We start from the raw sequence: 24,020 nt of genomic DNA on the forward strand, positions 1-24,020 counted from the left end.
TCCCCCCAAACTCAGCGCCCACCCCACGTGTCACAGAATTAGCCCCAAGCTCTGTCTTACCCACCAAGATTTACTCACACATTAAAGGGAGAGTCCTCTTTTTAAAATCTGTACTAATGGTCTATAATCAAGGCTTCTCAAACTCCTTTCTCAAAGGTCTGCATCTGATTTTTATTCAAGTCCGGAACAAAATAACATTTAATCAACTCACTGATAACTTTTGAGCAACAAACATTCAAGTTCAAGGCAGTAAAGATAGTCATAATGCAGTCGGGCCTAGTGGGAGACACGGGATTGGTTGCCAGCAATCAAAGACCCGCCCTACTCTGCCTCTGATTGGCTGTAGCCCTAACGAAAACTCTCATACTGGTAGGCTACTCATTACTGTCAATTATGGTCACATTAGTTGCTCTCCCTCCCTCCCTCCTTCTCTCTCTCTCTCTCCCTCTCTCTCTCACACACGGAGCAGAGGAGAGACAGGGAGCCAGGTGAAGTGAAGACGGCGTTAGTCGACTTGGTGACAGCTACACTCATTATGTTACTGTAAGTGTAATAAAAGCTTCACATCACCCTTAAAGCAAATTCTCCGGTGTAAAGCTGTGTGAGCTCTGCAGCAACAACGCACACAATAGAAAACGCTACACTCCATAAGGTGTCGTATTCACAACACGAGGTATGGGTTGGGTCCGGACCGACCGGCGGTTCGGTCCGGACTTTGGGAAGCCCTGGCCTACATGCACTTGACCCTTGTCGTATATGCCCTCGTTGGGCTAATGGAGGGAATGGGGATCAGCTGATACCTAGTATAGTAAGACAGCAAAGTTTATTTACAAAATGAAAAATCTTCATAAACCAGACATACACACGTTTCTCACTTATTATGCGAGAAAAGACGGACTCTCTAATGGAAGGAGCAATTGGGTATATTGAACGTGTGGGCCCCGTCTTCTTCGTTGGTGAATGCACACAGGCCCCGCTTCGTCACCGGGGAGTAATCTAGAGAAAGTGGCACCGCGGCCAGGCGTCTCGGTTGCGGCGTCTCTTTTTAATCTGCGCTCTCAAAGAGAGGGCACGGTTTTGAAATGAACAACACGTTTCATACAAGAAAGGATGGGAGCAACAAAACAAAAAAAACACACGACCTCTGACGTCAATGCGGCGCGACATGTGCCAAAACCCAAATCTCTTAGCAGTAACCTAGTAACAACTACCACACAGGAGTGTTTTGACGTAAGAATAAAACAACAGGAACATAAATATGAGAAACCACAGAGAACCAGCCGCTGATGATGAAGCGCTGGCATGAAGGAGAAAACAGCGCTACACCCTATATCATATTAACACGGCTAATAAAACGATCTTCTGTGGCGCAGCGTGTAATCCGTGAAAACACCACGTCACTCGCAGCAATGGACACCTCTGTTTCAACGAGCCAAATGAAATTTCACTCTTCGGAATCGGCCGTTTGAAAAATTTCCCGTTTCCAAAGCAACCAAGCGGAGGGGTTATCTCTGTGTTTTCCACCAAGGTGGACAGAAATAGCGCGCTCTGTGAAATACTAACATGAAAATTACAACCGCCGTTGCTTTCATTACACTCAAAAAAAAAAAGAAAGAAAAAAAAAAACTTGGAAAAAGGAGTGGTGACCCTTTTTCACTAAAAGCCCAGAGGAAAAGGAGTCCTTGTCCTACAAAAAGGGGCACTTTGAAACCCAGCATGAGACCGGCAACAGTATTAGCGTCGCTACACTCGGTGTGGCAAATGAAGACTTGTCAAACAACTCCCACCACACTCGGGCCGCGGCGGGGAGAAGCGAGTCGCCTGGCGCTGCGGAGCCGAATTAAGCACCGAATCTACGCTAAATGCCGGTCGGAGAGCAATAATTTAAGAAGCGGTGACAACGCATTTGCTCAGAAGCGTTACAAATTTCACAAGGGGGACCCCCCACCCCCACCCCAAACAAACGAATGCGTTCCGGTTGCATCGCTGCCTCCTCTTGCACTAATTAAACGCCGTTCTTCACGCCTTCTGGCGGTGCGTCTAACTTGTGCATGGGAGGGAAAAGGTTGAGGCAGAATGCACTAAGTGCACCGACAAAAGTGACTGAGAAACTGGCAGCGACTGTGTAGTTTGATCCTGCCATTGTGTCTATTTAAGGTAAAGCGGTGTAATAAGCTCACAGGCCTATTGCATTTGGGACGGCGGTGTTTAAACGGTCGTCCGAGGCGGGGCTGAGGCTCCTGACAAAGATAGCCCAGTTCCTCCTTTGTTTTCACTGTAGGCATTTGTAATTCCTTATTTATTTTTAGCTACCTTGCCCCACTGCACTGTCCCCAAAATAGGCGTTGGGAGCAACTGGAAACGGCACGTGCTTGTTTTGACAGCATGCTAACAGTGTGGGTCAACTCCTCACCTGACCTGCGCCGAAGCGCCTACCGGAAAATACAGCACCGAAGAATGAGGAATGCCCACCCTCACAATTCTGACATGTTGGGCTACTTTGGGGGATACAATTCGATAAGGTGATGGAAAGAAAAAGAAAAATCGGCTCTCCGTGCGATCCATGGACCCTCCGCTCCTCAAGAAGAGGTGGAAACACTGAGATCATCTGCGGTTGTGGTGGAGCGTGGACCTTTCAGTAGCGGTTTCTCCCATACAAACCAATGCATCAGACAAATGAATGCATCGATTAATTTCCAAATATTGCTCGTTACCCACCAATATTAGCAAAATGACATTACGCCATTCACAAATAAGACTCAGTCTAAGTCACTCGGTTTAAAGTATACCACGTATCAATACATATAATATAAATGCAAAAAGGCAAATTAACCCCATTCTAATAAATTGTAACAGCCCAAAAGCACATATTTGTTTCTCTTCCCTAATATCAAAAAAGGGGAATTTCTAGTATATTAGAATCCCTTGGAAATGTAACATTAACTCAGTGAGTCTGGGTCAACAGCGGTGACATTTGGCTCGGAGGTACTAAGAGGTATTTCTCATCACTGCTGCTGTGAGCTTGCTCTACAGACCGAAAGGGCGGAGGACAGCATAGTGGGGTATAGGGAGGTTAGTGAGAAATCCAGCCGTCTAATGCAAGGAGATGTAATATCAGCAAGTTATATCAGAGAAAAAATGACATGCTTCAGGATTACTGAGACAGCATGATTGGAAAATACGTTGAATTAAAAAGTCGAAATGTGTGGATGTATTCCTATAAAAGGTGTCAGCAGAGAATAAGCTTTCAAGATTGATCACACCAAGATAGACACTTGGTAGGTTGTAATTAGAGTAAAGTTTAAATCATGGGCAGTGAACTTTTCTTCAACCACCCCCCCCCCCAAAAAAAAAATTAAAACAGGCCTGAATTTGCAGCTAACCATGCCCGCCCCTCAGCTCGGGGCAGTACAAGGCCTCAGCATTAGACGGGACTCTGACTCTGCAGCAAACTCGGAGTAAACAAGCGGCGTTGTCTCCTGTTAAAATGTCATATTTTCTTTTGGGCATTCGTCTATACATACATACTGGGCCCGGTCCAGATCTCATGATATTGCGGGTCCTTGCACGGATCGAGCTAGGACATGTTTTGGTGGGCCTGATCGAGACGTGGCCTACTCCACGTGCACGTTGAGTATTTTGGCCCGGCTCACGTTTGAACAACACCGGTGTAATTCACAAGTTTGGCTTCTTTTTCACTCCTGTCATTACGATGGAAAATCGGGCCTTTTTTTTATGTGCTTCTATTCTTCATGTCATCCTGCTGAAGCGCTGCTTCTGCAGTTTGTGTGTCATCAAGACATTTTCTTTGTTGCTAAGGACGAATATGAAGGATCTCTCTGCCTCTCTAAGACACTCTCCCACTCACTTTCTATTGTTCTCTCTCTGTCTCTCTCTCAAAGACACTATCATTCTCTCTCTCTCTCTCTCTCTCGCTCTCTCTCCTTACTTCGACCCCCTTTAATTTTTCGAGGTGACCATGCACTTGGATAAGTAAGTAATCACCTTGCAGACTCGAGAGAGAGAGCTGCAGAGGTGTACAGCTGCCTTTTTCTATAAATCAAATTTTTCTTTTTTACGCCCGATTGTGCGAGAGATGCATTTCTGTAGATTTCTGCATTGAATGCACAATGCCCTATAATCTAGTCAGCCAACTCTTGCTGAGTTGTATGGGACTTGGGAGCAGTGACAACCTCTTTGTGTGCCAGTTGGAGCCTCAGGTGACTGTCCCTGTTATTTTGGTATGTCACAATTAGAGATACACCGCACTCAGGACAATCTGCCTGTGATACGCTAAGGACAGCCTCACCAGTGCGCTTTGATATTTCAGGAATGCGATTCCTTTCATAGAACCGACATCGGCGAGCCACGTGACTCGATATCCTCGATAGATTTCTTACTTGAAAGAGTCTCGATCTATATTTGCATGGCTCAAGTTTGTTTCTCACAGGAATATTTGTTCCAACACAAGTTGTGCAGATGGAGAATCAGATAGAGATTTACAATGCAAATCATGTTGTTTGTTGTGTACAGTCTGATGCTTTACAATGAGAGATGCAAAACCCAAATAACCTGAAACAGGACTAAAGCTCAAGTGAGGAAAAAACAAATCCACGTTTTAATGCTGCCTATACAACAGTTTGCTTCATTATTCTAAGCCAACTGCATTACAAATACCATTCGACTTGATTTAAAAGTGGAACCGCTAACATTTCAAGGCCATTTCTGTGCAGTACTGCGACTGCTACTCGGTATTCATCTGCACCATTATGACCGTCTGATTGTTAACCACTGTTTCATAATGTAGATGGAGGTACCCCACATGACGGCCTTTGTTCAAAGTGCATATTCAAAGATAAAATCACAATCGCTCCATCACATTTGACAGACTATCTATAGAGTCCACTATTTTAACCGCGTTATTATTTTGGATCCAATCAAGTAAAAAAAAAAAAAATCTATTCATTTCGATGGTTAGCATGTCGGGTTGAGCACAAATCTTTGTGGGATTCTCTCTCGTTTTCTCTTGTCTCTCCCCCCCCCCCTTTTCTCTCCGCAACGCTCTCCTTGCTCCCCTGCCTCCATTTTAACAGACCCACAAGGAGGATAATTGATCAATCTTGGTAATTGAAGAGTCTGGACAGCAAGCTCACCATAGCAGATGTGCCAATTTGCATTCATTAAGACGGGAATGAGTCTTAATCACCGCTCAGGCTGTGATTGACAACACAAACATGTTTTTATGTTTCTGCTGCCAGTAGCCCACAGCTCTATAACCGATTCTTTAAATATTTGTAATTACACCGGTGACATCTTCACGCTTCAAACTGTACCACTTAAGCGTCATTTAATTTACTGTACCGTCTCTTTCACCCCGAAAGAGTCCGCTTTAAGGACAGTTAGATTAGAAATGTGATGGATAATGGGAAATGTAGTCATTAGGTGTGATAATTCTGTAAATGGCTTTTATCATTTTGAATACTTCACGTTTAATTTTTCATAAAACACTGCCATGGTTGGCTGTAAATTTCAGGAATATCATTATCAACTGAAAGAAAGATCAAATTCAAACTGATAGCGCAGAAGGAAATCATTCAGGGCCTGACATTCAGAAATGGTCAAAATTTACATACCTCACTGAACGATTAATATATTCCCATTCATAACAATATGCCATTAGTGATGATAAAAGAAAAGCTTTATAGAAATCACATGATATTTCAGTGAATGGGCTGTTTATCATGAAACTGCAAATAAATGCGGGGCTAAACCGTGTTTCCCAAACAACAATGGCCGCCCCTCTGGGGTACTTGGTAGATGAGCGTAATTTCCCTATGAATGTTCTTTGGCTTTTTACCGGCGCACGGTATGCAGAAAAGTAGCAGAGAGTCCGTTCTGTGCATCCACAGTACCACGGTTATTCACAATAGCATGGCGCTAACCAATACTTCCATCCATCCATCCATCCATCCATCCATCCATCCATCCGTCATCCAAACCGCTTATCCTGCTCGCAGGGTCGTGGAGATGCTGGAGCCTATCCCAGCAGTCACTGGGCGGCAGGTGGGGAGACACCCTGGACAGGCCGCCACGCCATCCCAGGGCACACACACACACCTAGGGACAATTTAGTGCGGCCGATTCACCTGGCCTACATGTCTTTGGGCTGAAACCGGAGCCCCCAGAAGAAACCCACGCGGACACGGGGAGAACATGCAAACTCCACACAGAGGACGACCCGGGACCACCCCCCAAGGTTGGACTACCCCGGGGCTCGAACCCAGGACCTTCCTTGCTGTGAGGCGACCGCGCTAACCACTGCGCCACCGTGCCGCTAACCAAAAATTGCCCAAAAATTGTTTTCTAGAATTAAGTTTTGTCTTCACAATCTGTACGTCACAAGTTTACCGTTAACGCGCTGACTTGACGTCACCTCCTTGTGTCACCAAACCAGAATCAGCCGGGCCTCTCGCCATGTGCCGTAACCGTACTGAAAAGCCCAGAGAAAGCACAGATAGGTACCAAATGACGCCTGTGAAGTCCCCCTCTCATTTCAAGGTATCTCGCAGGAACAGAGGCCTCACTGTGTCCGGGATAAGGGCTTAAGGTTGGGGCAAAATCTCATTACCTCGGGCAGCGGAGAGGGGAGGAAGAGCGAGGATCATTAGATTAATCTAATGACCAATGGCAGCGTTTTCATTTGCGGCACAAATAAAATTCAATAAGAAACACAACACACTGTAAAAAGCGCCCGCCACGGTGCAAAGCATTGCGCGCCAGCTAACACTCGGCTCCGTTCAAAGCAAAACTCGACAAACACTCGAGCTCTTTTCGGGGCACCTGCTGCCGCTGAGCGGGCTCCTCGCCGCAAACAGGCGGCGTGTCCTTCTGCCCAGGTTTCCCAGAAACGTCAGAGAAACGACCTTCGGAGAAAATGACCTGGAAAAAAAAAAATCCCACTTGGACGTGAACGCCAGAACAGTTTACCTGATGCCTGTTGCTTATGTACCGCCTGCACACACACACACACACACACACACACACACACACACACACACACACACACACAGCCCTGTCTTCCTCTATTTGTAGGGACCATCACTGACTACATTCGCCAGCCCCTACCTCTAACCTTATCAGGACTACATGTCTTAACCTAACCTTAGCTCTAACCTTAATCATAAGCCCAAGAGTCCTGTGGGGACTTATGACCCCCACCCCTCCCCCACAAATAAAGGGTAAAATGGTAAATGCACTGCATTTTATACAGCGCTTTTCTAGTCTACCCACCACTCCAAGTGCTTTACCGTGTACGCCTCACATTCACACACACACACACATTCCCACACTGATGGAGGAGGCTGCCACGCAGGGCGCCAACCTGCTCATCAGGAGCAGTTAAGGCGTTCGGTGTCTTGCTCAAGGACACTTCGACGCGCTCTCCGCAGGAGCCGGGGATCGAACCAGAGACCTTCCGATTACCGGATGACCCGCTCCACCTCCTGAGCCACGCCGCCCCTGTACATAATATAAAAATACTGAACTCTATAAAAGCACAAACACAAAAAGTACACACACACACCCATAGCAGTCTGAGCCTAGTGCTCGAATTCGGAAAGGGAGCCAAGTTTTAGGCGAAGTCCACGGCCCGCCACTGAGCTATCACACTGTGGTCCAGGCATGCATCCATCTGTGGAAAACATGGAGACTGTTCTCTCGCGCTGCACAGCCCAGCCTTCATCTACAGATGGTACCACTGAGCAGGAATGTGACCTTTGATTTGGTTTCTCGCATGGAACGAGAGAGAACGCTGCCCACTGGAAACCGAGGAGAGGATTTTCTTGGTGCTCCAAACAAGGTAAATGAGCACATGATTGTTTGCATGGTAATAATTGGTTTAATGCAATTTAAAATTTCAGATAAGTGTTCAGAGTAAGTGCCCTCATGTGAGGCTCATTTCAGCAGATAAATAGTGAGAGGCGTGTGTGTGTGTGTGTGTGTGGGGGAGGGGCTACCATCTTTTCCATTGTAATCAATGCACGGCCCTCCCCCCTCATGTACAGCACAAACATCCCTATACATTAACCAGCGAGTGGAGCAACGTCACCCTCTATTAGCGGACCAACAACCCCGAACAACTGCAACACGTAAACTTGTTGTGCGTTTCTTTCCGCAAGTATAAACGTGAAAACGCACGCAAAACACTATCATTCGCCACGGCTCGTCAAATTAAGAGTCACCCATCTGATGAAACAAAGAAAATGGCCATCCGCTTTAAAGGACGGGACGGCACGGCAGGGTTTAGCCGGGGATTTGACCAGATAACCTGACACGACTGAGGTCATTCTGCTGCTCGGCTCCAGCGTCTGCTCTGAATGGCGGGGCTGTGTGGCAGCGACCTGAACTGGGGCTTGGACTAGTGCTTGGTTACTTCTGCTCTGCTTCTCCACTTCTGAACCCTCGCCACATCGCCGTGAGGCCGAGGGGGATTTGCGCATATCTGCACAGATGCTGGCCGAGTGAGCAGGGACAACGCCACATTGTTCTCGCCTTTCGTGCAGCGGGGGGACGGCCTCCTTGAGAGTTGCCCCGGGGGCTGCATGGGAAATGAACAGATCACTACCAGTTTGTCCACCAATCTAGTTGGCGGCGGACCGCTGGTGCTGCCTGTGCAGACATTATATGCCCCGGCACATGCCAGTTAAAACATATCGTAAACACAAACATCCGTCGGTCGACCACAGGTACACGGGGCACTGTGGGGAGGGAACTATTTAATGGGCAGTTTACAAACTTCTCGTGGCATTCGCAGCCCGGGCCTTGGCTAAAATAAGACGGCTCGCCGAGTCACGACAAAAACAAATTTGTGGCCACCGTTACGTAAGTGAGGAGTGCATCCATGTATTTTTTATGCAGGTGAGCCCCTGCTCTGCTCCGAGGGCCCCTGATGGAAGGTCGACTGCATGGGGCGGCAGCATGGCAGAGCACTCTTTTGCAGCTCTGCCAAGCAGGTAATTCACAAGCAGCAGCAGCACCATGAATAAAAGATAACGGGCCACAGCTGACTCCTCTATGCCGCATGTAATTTTACTCATTCCTCCAAGTGAAAGACTTTGCAAAACACAAGAATCGTGGAGGGGGGGCTTTTTTTGTGTGTGTGTGTGTGTGTGTGAATTCCTCGCTAATCTTAAGCCTGCCTCCCCCCCCCCCCCTCTTTGTTGTGCCACAGTAATAACAAGGTACGTACGTCTCAGTGGAAATGTGCCAGTAAAAACATCAAGTGTTGTGACGCAGCAGTGCAGAAATCTGGGAAAAGTCTGCATCGTCTAACATAAACACTTCAGTCAAAACATGAAACCCGAGAGCCGGTCGGTCTACTTTCAATATTGACTATCATAATAAACAGACCACCTTTCACTGTAAGTATTATGATATCCTTTACGGTGCCGAGATGTGTTTACCTTTCATTTAGCGCGAGCGAGGACCCCCGCTGCAGCCGGCAGAACGGGCCGAGGAACCGAAAAGTGCGTCACTAAAAGACATTTGGACCGGCATGCGTCGCCGATCGGCTCCGTTTTACTGATGCTTTTGGCTGGCCGCGCCATGGGCTGGCATAACACGCGGCTTATTATTCGGCCGGGGGCTCGAGCATTCAGCGAGACGGCGGCCGCCAGGAAGTTCAAGCGCTCGCGGGGCTTTCGGGAGAGTTTTCCGACGTGCCAAAAGCAAAATGTCTTGGTGAAACTACCATAGCAACGAGCCGGGGGAGTCGTCTCTCTGGAGGCAGGGCACGGACCGGGCTGCTGTGGGACGGAGCAGGTACAATATCTGTGGGGAAACAGGACGGCCGTGGTGGTTAAACAGCCGCCGCGTGCAGGCTGGCGCAGAGATAGGTTTACCACGTCAGTTGACGGGCTCGAGAGGAGTTGGACTTATCAGGGGACGCAGACCTCCTGCGGCCTATCTGAATGGCGACCGGAGGAAACTGTTACTCGTCCCTTGCTCTCGCACGGGTAAAGCGCCGCCCTCGCAGCAAAAGGTTTACGCCTATCAGCCGGGATCCCGCGAGTATCCGTTTGTCGTCTCTGGTCTGAAGTCGACGCCGCAGAAAAATACTTCCAACGGATCAGAAAAAGGAGTATGAGGTTGCGCTCGCGGGAAGAAAAAAAAAAGTGTGCCTCTCAAGAGGAGAATATAAACAGGGAGGGAAACTGGGTGGTGTGAAAGGTTAAAGGTCGGGCTAATGAGTTTTCTCCCCCTGATAAAAAGTAAGAAAGTGAAGCCGACTCACCTCTACAATGTCAGAGTTGGTTCTGCTCTCGTGGGGCTCGTTGTACTCTGTGTATTTCAGTAACACTTTGTCCATGTCTGTGCTGGCATACTGGAACAGTTTGTTAGAGCTGTTGAAAATGATGAGGGCTATCTCACAGTCACACAGCACGCTCAACTCGTAGGCCTTTTTCATCAGTCCGAACTTCCTCTTTGTGAAGGTAACCTGAGGAACGGAGAGAAAGGCAGAGCTATCCGTCAAGGAGGATTACACCGCTTCCCACAACCCGGCAGTGGCAGGTTCACGTAAATGCGTATGTATTAGGTAACGTTGACAAGAAAACAAGAAAGTTAACGACTAAATATTTTAATTCTAGCTTGATTTTTTTGGTAACACTTTCTATGAAGCTTGCATCTAAAACGCCTTATAAGCATCTATAACGCCCTATAAGCGTCTATTGCATCTATAACGCCCATACTTTCCTATAATGTGTATTACAATGACTAACGGCTATGGCTGAAGACTGTGAAATAGCACTGAAGTCTCATTATGCATCTCTACAAAACAATTGGCTATGATGCATTATGACATTTGACAGATAAACAGGCTAATGATGACATATTTATAATGCATAAATCCATTTTAAATTGACATGATGTATCATAAAGGTGGTTATGAGGTGTTGTGAGGTTATATACATGGTTATAATGAATCTTACAATGACTTATAGCTACACTTATAGGGCGTTATAGATGCTTATAGGGCGTTATAGATGCAAGCTTCATAGAAAGTGTTACCGATTTTTTTTTCCTAAAATGTAAGTGTGAGAACATTGTGCTTTAAAAGATGCTGTGAGACCATTCAGTAAAGATGTGTTTTTTATTTTTCCCTCTTTTTGTCCCCAATTGTCAGTTGTACTTGGCCAATTACCCAACTGTTCCGAGCCGTCCCGGTCGCTGCGCCACCACGTGCTACCTCCAACACATATGGATTTGTCAGCTGCTTCTTTTCACCTGACAGTGAGGAGTTTCACCCGGGGGAGGTAGCGCGTGGGAGGATCACGCTATTCCCCCCAGTTCCCCCCGAACAGGCGCCCCGACCGACCAGAGGAGGCGCTAGTGGCCACCGCGACACACACCCACATCCGGCTTCTCACCCGCGGACACGGCCGATTGTGTCTGTAGGGACGCCCGACCAAGCCGGAGGTAACACGGGGATTCGAACCGGCGAGCCCCGTGTTGGTAGGCAACAGAACAGACCGCCACGCCACCCGGACGGACGCCCCAGTAAAGATGTGCTTTACAGATGAATCACGACGCGTTTCCTTTCCCAATCTGCGACCACATTGTCTATCTCGGCCTTTTGCCGCCTATTATGCCGTAAACCTTTCGATCCTGCGAACGGGATCCCTCCTTCCAAAGAGCCCCCAAGTTCTTTTTCTCCGGAGATTTTCCTTGATCCGAATCAGGGGAGTCATCTCCTGTGTCTTACTATAACTGTTTCTTAATGCCAGATATGAAAGACCTCTGAGGCAGCTGACTTGAGTAATCACATATTATTCGTAATGTAAGGCCACACGGTACCCAGCTCCTCCATAACTTACCCAGCGAACCCGGCACGCTGTATGAATACAGGGCATGTCAAATTCCACCGTACGAGTGACAGACAACCACATTTGTTCTCCTTCAGGAGCAGCACGGCGTGTGTATAAAACGGTCGTTAAGCTACCGGGTCATGGGTCACGGTGAGAGGCACGGGTCAGAAAGCTGAGTCAGAGCTTCGGCAATGACAGGGGTCCACGCATTAGTTTGGCCTCTGCCGCCATGTATGGAAAGCCATCTTCGTAGCACAGCACAAGCCCTGTAACACGAGCCCTCAGATGGGACTTCGGGTCGTACATCACTCCGACGGTAACCCGACCCCCTCCGCAGAGTGACTTTATGTCCTGTATTTCTGCAGCCCCCGTCCGTCTCTGTGGTCGCGTCAGCCTCATACACGCGTTATTGTGTTACACCGCCTTTCTGCAGTGCGCTATAATCCCTCCCCGTGTTAAGAAACACCATTCAGACCGAGGGAATTTTGGAGCGCGGGCATTCGTCGCTCAGGTTTGTAATAGCAGCATATTTCAAGAAAATGAGAATGGGAAATGAATATGTGTGAAACCAATACTTTTTTTTTTTTTGTTACTCAAAAGATGCTTCGTGTTTAGTGTGTGTGATACAGTGCTCAGCCCCCAATGGGAGTTGCTGGTAAGAGCTGTGTGTGGAACTATGGAAAATGGTGTGCACGTGCATGCACGTGCATGTGTGCATGTGTGTGTGTGTGTTATCTATCAATTTCACTGACCTACTAAGAAAGGAGTTGAGCAGATGAGCTAGCTTTTTTTTCAGTTTTAATTGGTCACAGCTTGCGGCTACCCTCATTTCAGCGGCATAATGCAGTATAATCCTATGAGCTGTACGGTGTCTATGTAATGGCTGAGGCGGTGAGGTCACCGCAACTGTGAAAAATGAATTTCAAATCTTTCACACTACAGGTAATTACACGGGGCCATTACCCTTTCTGCAGACACACAGGATCCTTCCCTTCCCCGGTGTCGCTTCTATTTTTTCATGTCACGGTGAACTCACTCGACAAAACAAATACGAAGTTGACTTTTCTTGAAATGACTTAGTTGAGATACGGATGCGGCTCGGTCCGGCGGTGCGTTTCCTCGAAAATCTCAGAACGATAAAGCCTTGGAGCGAGTGTGGCAGAGCAGGAAAAAGCATCTGGTGGTTCCGTGCATGTCATTCTGATAATGGTCTGACGGTGGATCGCTGCATGGAGGCCGACAAGGGTATATGCTCCAGCCAAATCCCCGCACCATAGAGCACTTGTTTCTACTTGGTTCTCAATAGAGCAGTAACCGCCCTGGTTCACTTGCAGGTCCAACCAAACGACGCCGGCCTCGTCTTATTTAACACTACGGCTGCCGACTTGCTCCATTTGTTTGCCTGCTTGCATATTTGGTTTGCTTAACTATGTGGAAAGCAGGGACCGTCGTGAACGGAAACGATTAACAAATTGTATGCTCTTTAGCAGATGAATATAGCTGGTAAGCCATGGAGATGTCACCTTTCAGCAGGGAGCCTGGGGTGAGGCGCTGAGCGAGGACTTTGTTCCACCTGGATGGGTGGCAGAGTGCTGAGTGTGAGGCTGCTGACCCAGGCGCCGCTTCATTTCACCCTCAGCAGCGGCACCGAGGCTTAGCCCTGGCCCCGGCCCCGATACAGTACCACTACATTACCGGCTGTTGCACACCCTGCCATTAAAAGCTGCAGAGCACATCCTCCTATACGTTTATCAATAAATAGGCAAAGAAATAGGCTGGGGTTTTTTTTGTTTTTGTAAATCCCCTACTGCATGATGTCTAAGAAGTGCAGCTGTCTCCCTTGGTAGCATTTCTGTTGGCTGAAAAATATGTGGCTATTTGGGTTTCTACCTCCCTCCACCCCCATGTTCTACTGGGTGGCTGGTGAGACGGCGGAAGACCACAGACATCCTTGAGGTCATGTGGGAGGACCACTGGCAGATCTCTCCCATGGTTCAGCATGTCAAAAAAACACAACAAAGATACTCAGCGCAAGTTTAGGAACTTGAATCCGAGTCTGAACTTTTAATAAAAAGGACTATTTTTTTCCCCTGGTTTTTGATAAGGTCAGTGTAATAATCCACACACAACTGAAGTTGCTTCAGTAATTAAACCAGCGGTTCTTTACTGGCAGAGTCTGCGTCAGGCTGAAAACACTCTGACCTTTTCCGACGCTTTCGGGATGCGCTGCCGTGGTGCTCATTTTGCTCTGGCGTCACGTTTCCGACACTTTTTCCTTCGGATGAAAATGTTGCATTTTCAAAACGTGAACTTCGCAAAAGTGAAGAAACCCAGAGGGGGGGGGGGGGACGACAAGCTGATATACTGCATCTGGAGAGGCTTCCTACAGACATCAAGATGGTTAACCTGCAGATGTTACGGTAGCGGTTAACCTGCAGATGTTAAGGGAGCGGCTAACCTGCAGATGTTAAGGGAGCGGTTAACCTGCAGATGTTAAGGGAGCGGCTAAGCTGCAGATGTTAAGGGAGCGGCTAACCTGCAGATATTCAAGGGAGCGGCTAACCTGCAGATGTTAAGGTAGCGGTTAACCTGCAGATGTTAAGGTAGCGGTTAACCTGCAGATGTTAAGGTAGCAGCTAACCTGCAGATGTTAAGGGAGCGGCTAACCTGTAGATGTTAAGGGAGCGGCTAACCTGCAGATGTTAAGGGAGCGGCTAACCTGCAGATGTTAAGGGAGCGGCTAACCTGCAGATGTTAAGGGAGCGGTTAACCTGCAGATGTTAAGGGAGCGGCTAACCTGCAGATGTTAAGGGAGCGGCTAACCTGCAGATGTTAAGGGAGCGGCTAACCTGCAGATGTTAAGGTAGTGGCTAACCTGCAGATGTTAAGGTAGCGGTTAACCTGCAGATGTTAAGGGAGCGGTTAACCTGCAGATGTTAAGGGAGCGGCTAACCTGCAGATGTTAAGGGAGCGGCTAACATGCAGATGTTAAGGTAGCGGTTAACTTGGAGATGTTAAGGTAGTGGTTAACCTGCAGATGTTAAGGTAGCGGTTAACCTATAAAGCGCGGGTCAAAACAGACAACTTGGAAATCTGTGCAGTCAGTTTTGAGATCGGCGGCAGCAGTTTTATAATCCATGCTCTTGAAGTAGTAATTTTCTCCCTTAAATTAAATAACCGGGTTAGGGGCATCCTCAAATTGATGACCTGTACCCTAAAATTGGTTATCCGTGGCTTTGATTTTGCGCTCCAAATCGAGGGACAAGACACTGAGTTAATTTCTTCATTTGCAGCTGGCAAAGGGACAAGAAAGCTGAAACACATTCCCTTGCTAAATGGGTAGGTTTCGGTGCATCACAGCTATGACAAATGCAAAACACCGATGTCTTTCACGTCTTTCTTGCAGAAATGAACTGCGATGCGAGTTCAAGAGCGCAGAAAACAAAATGGCGGTGTTTATTAGTTTGAGGCCACCGTTTGGTCATTTGTGGGCATGGGTTATACATTTTGAGGGTACAGATTCCTGGGTTGAGAACGGATTACAAAGTTGAGGGCAGGTGTCATAAAACCAGGGGCGTCAATTTAAAAACCAAGAGCACTTATTTCCATATTGAGTTTCTTTGACGCTGGGCTCCATGATATCCATTTTCCTTTTTGGTTATGACATTTTCGTGGCCATGAAGGACCGGGCTCAACTGCAATTTAAGACGGTATGTGAAAAATCACCAAAACTGCAGTTATTGAGGTCTTAATGTAATATGCGACTACGATATCTAACTTCCTCTCCACGGGGGCATCATAAAAAAGCACCTAAAATCTCCCCAAGCATGCGAGTCAGCTGTTCTTTTATTTATATCACTGACTTGCTTTTTTCTTGTTTTACACGGTGGGAGAAAAGGGTCTTATCTTGGAAATTTGCACAATTTATAATAAAATATGCAATAACAAACCACTATGCATGCGCACACGCACAAATAAAATCAAAAACATATACACACGCCAACACCGAGTTGATGTGTCAATCAAAAGGTCTATCACTGCCTGTCCTTAGGCTGTGGAGCCAAGATGACAAACAAGACATCTGGGACTGAGACTGAGGCTGGGGCCGGGGTATGGCAGGAGATGCCTGAGTCACTAACACCTTCAGAGGGGTGAGATGCTGGCGGCCTCATGAGAGCCTCATGTCAACTCTGACGGCCCCCGTGGCAGACACGAAGAGCGGGCTTGAGAGACAGAGCGACCTGGCACCAGCTGGCAGAGTGACCCGGGCCCTGTGGCTGCTGCCCTGAAATCGTGGGCTGGCTACGCAGCGCCGCAGTGCTGGAGCCTGGGAGACAGGCCTTGGCCTCCCTTACTGTCTGCCTGAATCAGCTCTCCCAAAGAAAAAGAGAGGACGGCCCCCAGGTTCCCCATGTGGACAACTAAGGGCAGAAAAGCTTCCCATTTGTCCATTTGGTGGGACTGACCTTGGGTACTTAACGGTAACCGGGTGTGATCCTGTCTTGTTAGTGGGGTCGACATGCTAGAATTTCGGCTGGTCATTTAATGTTGTGCCGCCAGTGATGGCCATGAGAGCCAGAGTATACTTTGGTTATTAATGGGCTCCCGCACTCTTAATAATGATGTAATTATCTAATTGGCTTTCTTAGAGAAACGTTGAGAGCTGTTCACAAGATACAACGTTTCAAGCAAAACGATGGAGCACCTTTCTCCCTTCCCAGCTTCAATCGAATTTCTGGGAAATTGCAGATCACTGACAATAACAACACGGTACACCGTCTGTGGAGTCTGACTGTTTTTCTGGGCTCGTTTTATTCTCTATCAAAAAGCTCTCCACCTGTCAGAAAATAATGATGACCTTTCAGAACTTCAGTAATGGGCAAGGGCTGAAAAATGACAGAGATCTGCTGTGTTGCTCCCAGGGGGGGCAGAGAGACAGAGAGAGAGAGAGAGAGGGAGACAGAAAAAGAGAGACAGACAGAGACACAGAGAGAGGGAGACAGAGACAGACAGCGAGACAGAGACAGACAGAGACACAGAGAGAGACAGAGACAAGAGAGAGAAGACAGAGCGAGCGAGACACAGAGAGCGAGACAGAGACAAACAGACAGACAGACAGACAGACAGACAGACAGACAGACAGACAGACAGAGAGAGAGAGAGAGAGAGAGAGAGGGTGAAAGAGCGGGAGGGAGAGAGAGAGACAGAGAGAGAGGGAGATAGAGAGAGAGACAGAGAGAGAGACGGAGAGCGAAAGAGCGGGAGAGACAGAGAGAGAGCGAGACAGAAAGACAGACAGACAGAGAGACAGAGAGAGAGCGGGTGAAAGAGTGGGAGGGAGAGAGAGAGACAGAGAGAGAGCGAGACAGAAAGACAGACAGACAGAGAAAGCAGGTGAAAGAGCGGGAGGGAGGGGGGGAGAGAGAGAGAGCGAGACAGAAAGACAGACAGACAGAGAAAGCAGGTGAAAGAGTGGGAGGGAGGGGAGAGAGAGAGAGAGAGAGAGAGAGAGAGAGAGAGAGAGAGAGAGAGAGAGAGAGAGAGAGAGAACAGCTCTGCGCCCACAGGCATTTGACGTGCCAGAGCAAACTCCAAAATGAGCCCCAGCAAGGGCAGGCAACCCTCCACCCAGCAGCAAAATCATCAAACTTTTAATGACTTGGGCAATTACCCCCAGTGAGCCCGCTTAATGGCATCCAAAGGACGTCACCAGGCTCTGCTCACTCTGCTGCACCAGCCAGAATTCCTCTCCTACCCCGCGTTACAGGGCTAATGGGTACCCTACTGTTCACATCATCATTCTCCCTCCTCGTGAGGTGAAAGACCCTGCACAGCCTCACACAGAACAGCGCCAAGGGCTCTGCTGTTGTTATTGTACACTAGTCGTGCAACCCAAACCTGCCACAACTACACAATCGCCATCTCTTAACGATCTCAAAACAGATCATCTTTCTTTCTAAAGACCCAAGCTCACTGGGACATCTGAGTCCACAATTGAGACCATTTCCTCTGCAGGGATAGTCTGGAAGTCCCGCCTCTCCGCTCTGTGTGTGTGTGTGTGTGTGTGTGTGTGTGTGTGTGTGTGTGTGTGTGTGTGTGTGTGTAAAGGACAGTGGGACAGCAGAGGAACGGGAACGCAGTGGGAAACGGAGGCAGAGTGCCGAGAGAGAACGTGTTAAAGAGCATTGTAAACCACAAAAACATAAACATATGTGTCCTTGTTCTTGTATTTGTGTGCCTGTGAGTGAGTGTGTGTGCGCATTTAATCAACCGGAATAATACTTTTTTAGGTTTTGTGCTAAAAGCTGTCTTCTCATACTTCCGATCAGCGTGTCGGCGAGACAGATTTTGAGTAAATGAAATTGAAAAGGCACACGGATGGGCGACCGAGCGACTTGAAGCGGGCTGTCGGATGGGTAACGAAATCAAAAATCAAAAATAAGTCAACCAAACTGACCTCCGGTCTGCGCTCGCTCTTCCTGAAAGCTAATCCACTTGGTTTCGTTGGACAAGACAGACCTTCTCAGCCGGTGCCACAAACTATCCGGAGAGGTTAACAGCCTGTCCAAAGCAGATTGCAGAGATAATGCAGGGAGCCCCTGCTGTCCCCATGCATCATCCTGTCTTGCCACATTATTCAATTAGCCCACTTAAGACCTTCTTTCATTTTGATGCTATGAATATAGATAGCTAGCAGCAGAGGCAGGCAGGCAGCAAAAAAAAAAAAAAAAAAATTCACATCTCCCAACAATGGTGCCCGTATGCAAATGGCGAGTCCCCTTTGGCAAGGAGCACACCCCAGAGAGAAGACACTGTATGATCCGAGGCTCGCCGAGGAAAAGATACACATATCTAAATTATTACAGCGATGCTTTATTTAAGCATGCTGGCCCTATTGTCACAGCCGGTTCTGCGCTGTTCCCAACTCAGGCTATAATACATTTATAGACGACAAATGGATGGTTCTACTTTACAAATGATATAATGCGACACATCACATTGGCAGCACAGCGGCGCAGCGGTTAGCGCTGCCGCCTCACAGCAAGAAGGTCCTGGGTTTGAACCCCGGGGTTGACCAACCTCGTGGGGGGGGGGTCATCCCAGGTCGTCCTCCGTGTGGAGTTTGCATGTTCTTCCCGTGTCCGCGGTGGGTTTCCCCCCACCATCAAGAAGACGTGCATGTTAGGGTCAATACTCCTGTCTGTGCCCCTGACCGGAGCACGGCAAGACGAAGTGGAGTTGGTCCCATGCTAGCTACACAGCTAGCATGGGTTAAACGCAGAGAGGAATTTCCCTACGGGGATCAATAAAGTATCTCAATAAACAAAGAAACCGTCGCATCCACCGTCGGGCCTTCAACTGGCTGCAGCTGCAGTTTTCTTTTCAAGGCCCACCGGACAATGAGCGGCAACCTGATATGTTAGCTTTCCACAAGCCCTTAGAAAGTGAAACTGTTCCTATGAACAAAACATCCCATGCAATTTACATCGCTTACTGAGAGACTCTTTCAGCATTAAGCACGACTCACCCGTTCTCACACAAACGGCAGATTTTTTCGATTCGTTTTTTTTTGCGAAACCTTCCACGGCCCGAGTAACCGCATATTTCACAGAGAAAGGCCTCTCGTTCGGCACGTAAAACTCCACTTATTACAGCTTATCTCACTCAACACGCGGCCCTCACAGTGTGCAAACAGTTGCGGGCGTAATTGTTAAAACACCCATCAGGACCCGGGGAGGAATATACGAGGGCCGCAGGTGAGTTCACGTCTTCTGAGCCGACGATGGAGTGGGAGGAAGAGGAAGAGGAAGGGCAGAAAGAGAAAAAAGCCTGTCTGTTCAGACTCGTGACCCCCCCCCCCCCGCCTTTGATTGACCGTGTTCTTTTCCGTGGCGGGACAACGGGAGAAGCTGTGAGGGGAGCGCGGCTCCATCTGAGCCTCCGTCACTGTGGCGTGTATAACATCTCGACATTCAGACCAACGGAAAAAAAAAACTGGTAATTTGCTAACACTGGAATGCTGTATGCGCTCCGCTGTATTACGGAGCAGATTAGATTATGTAAATGTGCAAATGGGACGGTAGAAATACATCACATGAACTTGAGAGTAGTATTCGTGCATTCTAAAAATAGATCACAGCGGTCCGACACAACTAGTGCTTTATCCGGTGAACTGGGAAACTACAGGCCGGCCGATGGTGGCAGACCATGTGCGTGGAAGAGCAAGAAACTGCCGCTGTGAGCAGGGTTCTTGCCAACAGTGTCCTTTGCTCGTGTGAAATATGAAGGAGAATAACGGAAGATGAAGGTACGTTATAGGGAACTGACACAGTCACTATTTTGGCCGTCAATGGCACATTTCAATGTGACGGAGTTCCAGTGAAACAAGCGTACCTTGTCCGGCTCAAAAATACCTACGAAAGGGAAAGAGACTTGCTACCTTCTGATGTGATTTCGTAGAGAATGTTTGAGCTCGGTGCCGGAGAGACGCCACAAGAATACACCTCTGCAAACGAGGCGGCATTCTACCAGTCGATTCAAAGAAGAAGGTGAATGTTCTTGGCCACTAACGCTGAAGAAATCTCGCTCCTGCATGAAGGAGAACATGACTCTCAATGCAGCCGCCAGCCATGCCACCCTGGGTCCACACAACACGCACCATCCGCTCCCATTCCCTGGCGGTCTTCAGGGTGCGCTGTTCCAGTAGCAACAGTGGATGCAACCAGGGCGGCCAGAGCGGTCTGACTACTTCATTAGGACATTGTCCATTTTCGCCCAATTGTTCTGGTCCACAACTGGTTCACAGACAAGCCGTGATACGCCGGTCTGTTTCTTTCACCCTGCTACCCGCTCCTAAGCCCCGGAGAGGATTTTTTTCGTTGCATGGTGGTGGAAGGCGGCGACTGAAATCCCTATGGCCGGGACAGGAAAACCTTTTGCAGGATTTACAGTAGGCTTGTGGGGTTATAGCTTTATATAGATGCCTGCCGGGGGTGGATTAGACATACCTGAGGGAAGCTCCCCCCATTGCAAACATTGTCTGTGATGTTGCTTAAAACCCCTGGCCTGACTCAGCCCAGAGGCAAGACGCTCAGGCAGAATAAATATGATCTTATTTTTCCTTTTACCAACAACACAGCTCTATTATATATATATTTTTCTTTTTTTTTTGGGGGGGGGGTGGTGGAATTATTTTTAATTTGTTTTTTACTTATGTTTGTCTTCTTTGTTCCAGACTTGCTTTGCTGGCAAATTGAGTTTACAGTAAATTCGGTGTATTGCGTATTGGGTTACAAGCGATACGATGTTGGAAAAAGCAAAATGTAAAAAGGCTGTTGAGCGTTTCATTGTCCTAGAAGTCTGAGGCTTGGCGAGAAAAGAGGGGGGGGGGGGAGGGGTTTACTTCTGAGTTCATACTTCTGGAAAAATGGGGTATAATTTGGAGACGGGCGTGTAAGCAAGTTTAATTTTTTATTTTTTTTATCTTCCAGATGTTGCCTATCGTTGCGTCCCTTGTAAATGACCTGCAACGGCTAGCACCGTGCCCTGAGTGCTGCCTCCCCTGCCCCGGTGTTTGGATCCTACCCGGAAGGTAGGTGTTATGCTGATAATCGGTCCGCCCTGTGAATTTTTGTTCCTCACTCGGCTGAACTGCCAGCGTCGCGGTAAGAGACGGAGGCACCGTCAGAGTAACAATCAGCTACCACCATGAGCTATCGTGTTATCATCCCCAGGGGAGGAAGCGCAACCTCAAACAGCATTTCTGTGTGCGGCGCAAAAAGAAAGCTGTTCCACCTATGTGGGTGCGCAAATTATATTTGGAGGGGGTGTGAACAGCATTCATCGGCAAGCGTCGTTGCTGGCTATTGCCAATTGAAAGGTGAACGATTTCTCAGCTCGCAACTCAAAAAGGGCGTATGCGACGGCTAAAAAAGAAAAGGGCGCAATCTTCCAACAATAGATATGCAGGCCTGCTCCAGACAAACCAAAAGTTGTGTTGTACAGCACCGAGCTGTTTAGGAGTTTATATTTAACTGGGGCAGACGGAGTGAATTCCAGCCCTCTCCCTTCTCTGTGGCTGGCTCGGGCCAGTATAACTGAGGCAGAGAAGGGTGCTGTGTGTCCTGCTGACCCACCCTGCAAATGAGAGGGTGCTGTTGCGCCGTGGCTACTCCTACGGTAATTACTATCGAGCAGCTGCAAACACATGAGGCTAAGGCGAGGGGCCCCGACCGTGCCGCCAGGCCAGGGGACAAGCCCTACAGTGTGGAGAGGCCAAAGGCAGCCCGCTTGGCCCCCCTCGGCCTCTGTGTTCACTCCCACGCCATGAGGCCCCCGCTGCAGTCCAGTGCTCCTGCTGCCTCATCAAGTTCTCCGGTTGAAATTGCAGGGTGGCAGGGGAATCGTGTCTGTAAATACCCCTCCGCTGACAAAAGAAATGTCACGGTCCCCGTTAAGAAGGCCGGCTCTCTGGGGGAAAAGGTTTGTCGGTTTGGATCTATGCACTCCATGACAGCTGCAGAGCACAGGTCCCAAACAGGACGCAAAACAGAGAAAAACATCTCATGGACTTGTAGGCAACTGAGCTTATCAGTTAATATGGAGGATTACGTGTTGCTTGACTCGTGTTTGAATCTACGTCTAAATAGATGTGCTGCTGAATAGAGTCCAACTGAGGATACGGCATTATGACTTACTTGCCTTGTTTTTACATACTCTGCAAAACACACTGTCGGTAAAGATAAAAAAATGTTCAAGAATATATATATATATACATATATATATATACACATATATACATATATACATATATATATATATGTGTGTGTGTGTGTGTATATGTATATATATACACACATACACACACACACACAAATATATATATACACATATATATATATATATATATATATATATATACAGGAATGTTTACTAGTTTTCCTTTAGGCCTGCTTATCTAATCCTACAGTCTGAATAGTTAAGAGCCTCTTTTTCCATACTTTGTATGTTTCCCTTTTTAGTTTTGCTCTTCTAAAGTATACGTGGAAACTATTACTGCGGTGGGAATTATGAATTATGCTATTTTGATTGAAAACACCCCGTGTCAACACACACTTCGAAATCGACATTTAAAAAAACTGACCTCGTATAAAAAAGGTCAGTCCTTTTTGAACACACTTAGATCAGAAGTATGAATTCCATTTGCCAAGTGTGTGACGAGAAGTCTGGTGCGTATGTGTGTGCGTGTGCGTGTGCGTGAGCGAGGGAGACGAGCTCTGACAATACTGACCTGCCTGTTCCTCTCATCCATGATCCTGGTGATCTGTATCTTCTTTCGCCCCATGGCTGCGTCCTGTCCCGTCTCTCTGACACCTCGACAATATCAGAAAAACAACTGAGCTTTTCTCCTTCACTCTCCTAGCACATTGTACAGCACTCTTTCTTCTCTCGCTCTCTCTCGCCTCTCTCCTTACAGATTGTTCGCTAAACACAATCTGTAAGGAGAGAGGGAGAGAGAGAGGGAGGGAGAGAGAGAGGGAGAGAGTTAACATAACACTCGCTGATGTCTCCTCAGGCACATCAAAGCTTTGGAGGGCTCTGTGTTCCGTTCTCAAGCACACCCAGAAAGTATGAGAGCCACATGATGTCTCCTTATCTCCCCAGCTGCACTTCCACTGCAGCTGGAGTCACTGGAAGAGGGCTTCACACTTGCAGGACAGCAGCTTAGAAAAGGGCCCACTGAGTCCAATACACACACTCGCATCGTACATAATTTCACGTGGAGGGAACGGTTGTGTGAAGATGCTGACGAGAGCTGCTGGGGGGAGGTGGGGGGGGGGGGGGAACAAGCCTAAAAAGATGATCTAGATAGCCATGAAAAAACGGATCGATCGATCGGAGCTGTGATACTCAACCATGCGCCGTAGAGAGCCGTTTATATGCGGGTTTTCTCTCGAACCCGACACGTAAAGAGACACGTGCAACTTCTTCTTCTTCTTTTCGGCTTGTTCCCCGTTTCCCAGGGGGCGCCACAGCAGATTCGACAGTTTCCATCGGTACCCTGTGAGGGCACAGCACCGATGGCGGTCTTATCAACCCGCATAGTGATCTGGCAAAATTTGACGTCGGATGCCCTTCCTGGCACAACCGCTAACC

At 48.0% G+C, this 24,020-nt stretch overlaps 1 protein-coding gene across 4 annotated transcripts in view; it reads right to left on the reverse strand.

Moving 5' to 3' along the window:
• The window catches only part of mef2aa (myocyte enhancer factor 2aa), a 54,678-nt gene extending 31,358 nt beyond the window's left edge, over window positions 1-23,320 (reverse strand). For all 4 annotated transcript variants that reach the window (XM_056281430.1, XM_056281428.1, XM_056281429.1 and 1 more), the window contains exons 1-2: window positions 23,155-23,320; window positions 10,292-10,495 (exon numbers count right to left, since the gene is read on the reverse strand). In XM_056281430.1, coding sequence (XP_056137405.1) covers window positions 10,292-10,495; window positions 23,155-23,208 — 258 coding nt within the window. In that variant the 5' untranslated portion in view covers window positions 23,209-23,320. The remainder of the gene's footprint in view (window positions 1-10,291; window positions 10,496-23,154) is intronic.
• Window positions 23,321-24,020: the final 700 nt, after the last annotated feature.

The sequence above is a fragment of the Lampris incognitus genome, chromosome 6, assembly GCF_029633865.1.
Source record: "Lampris incognitus isolate fLamInc1 chromosome 6, fLamInc1.hap2, whole genome shotgun sequence".
NCBI classification, from domain to species: Eukaryota; Metazoa; Chordata; class Actinopteri; order Lampriformes; family Lampridae; genus Lampris; species Lampris incognitus.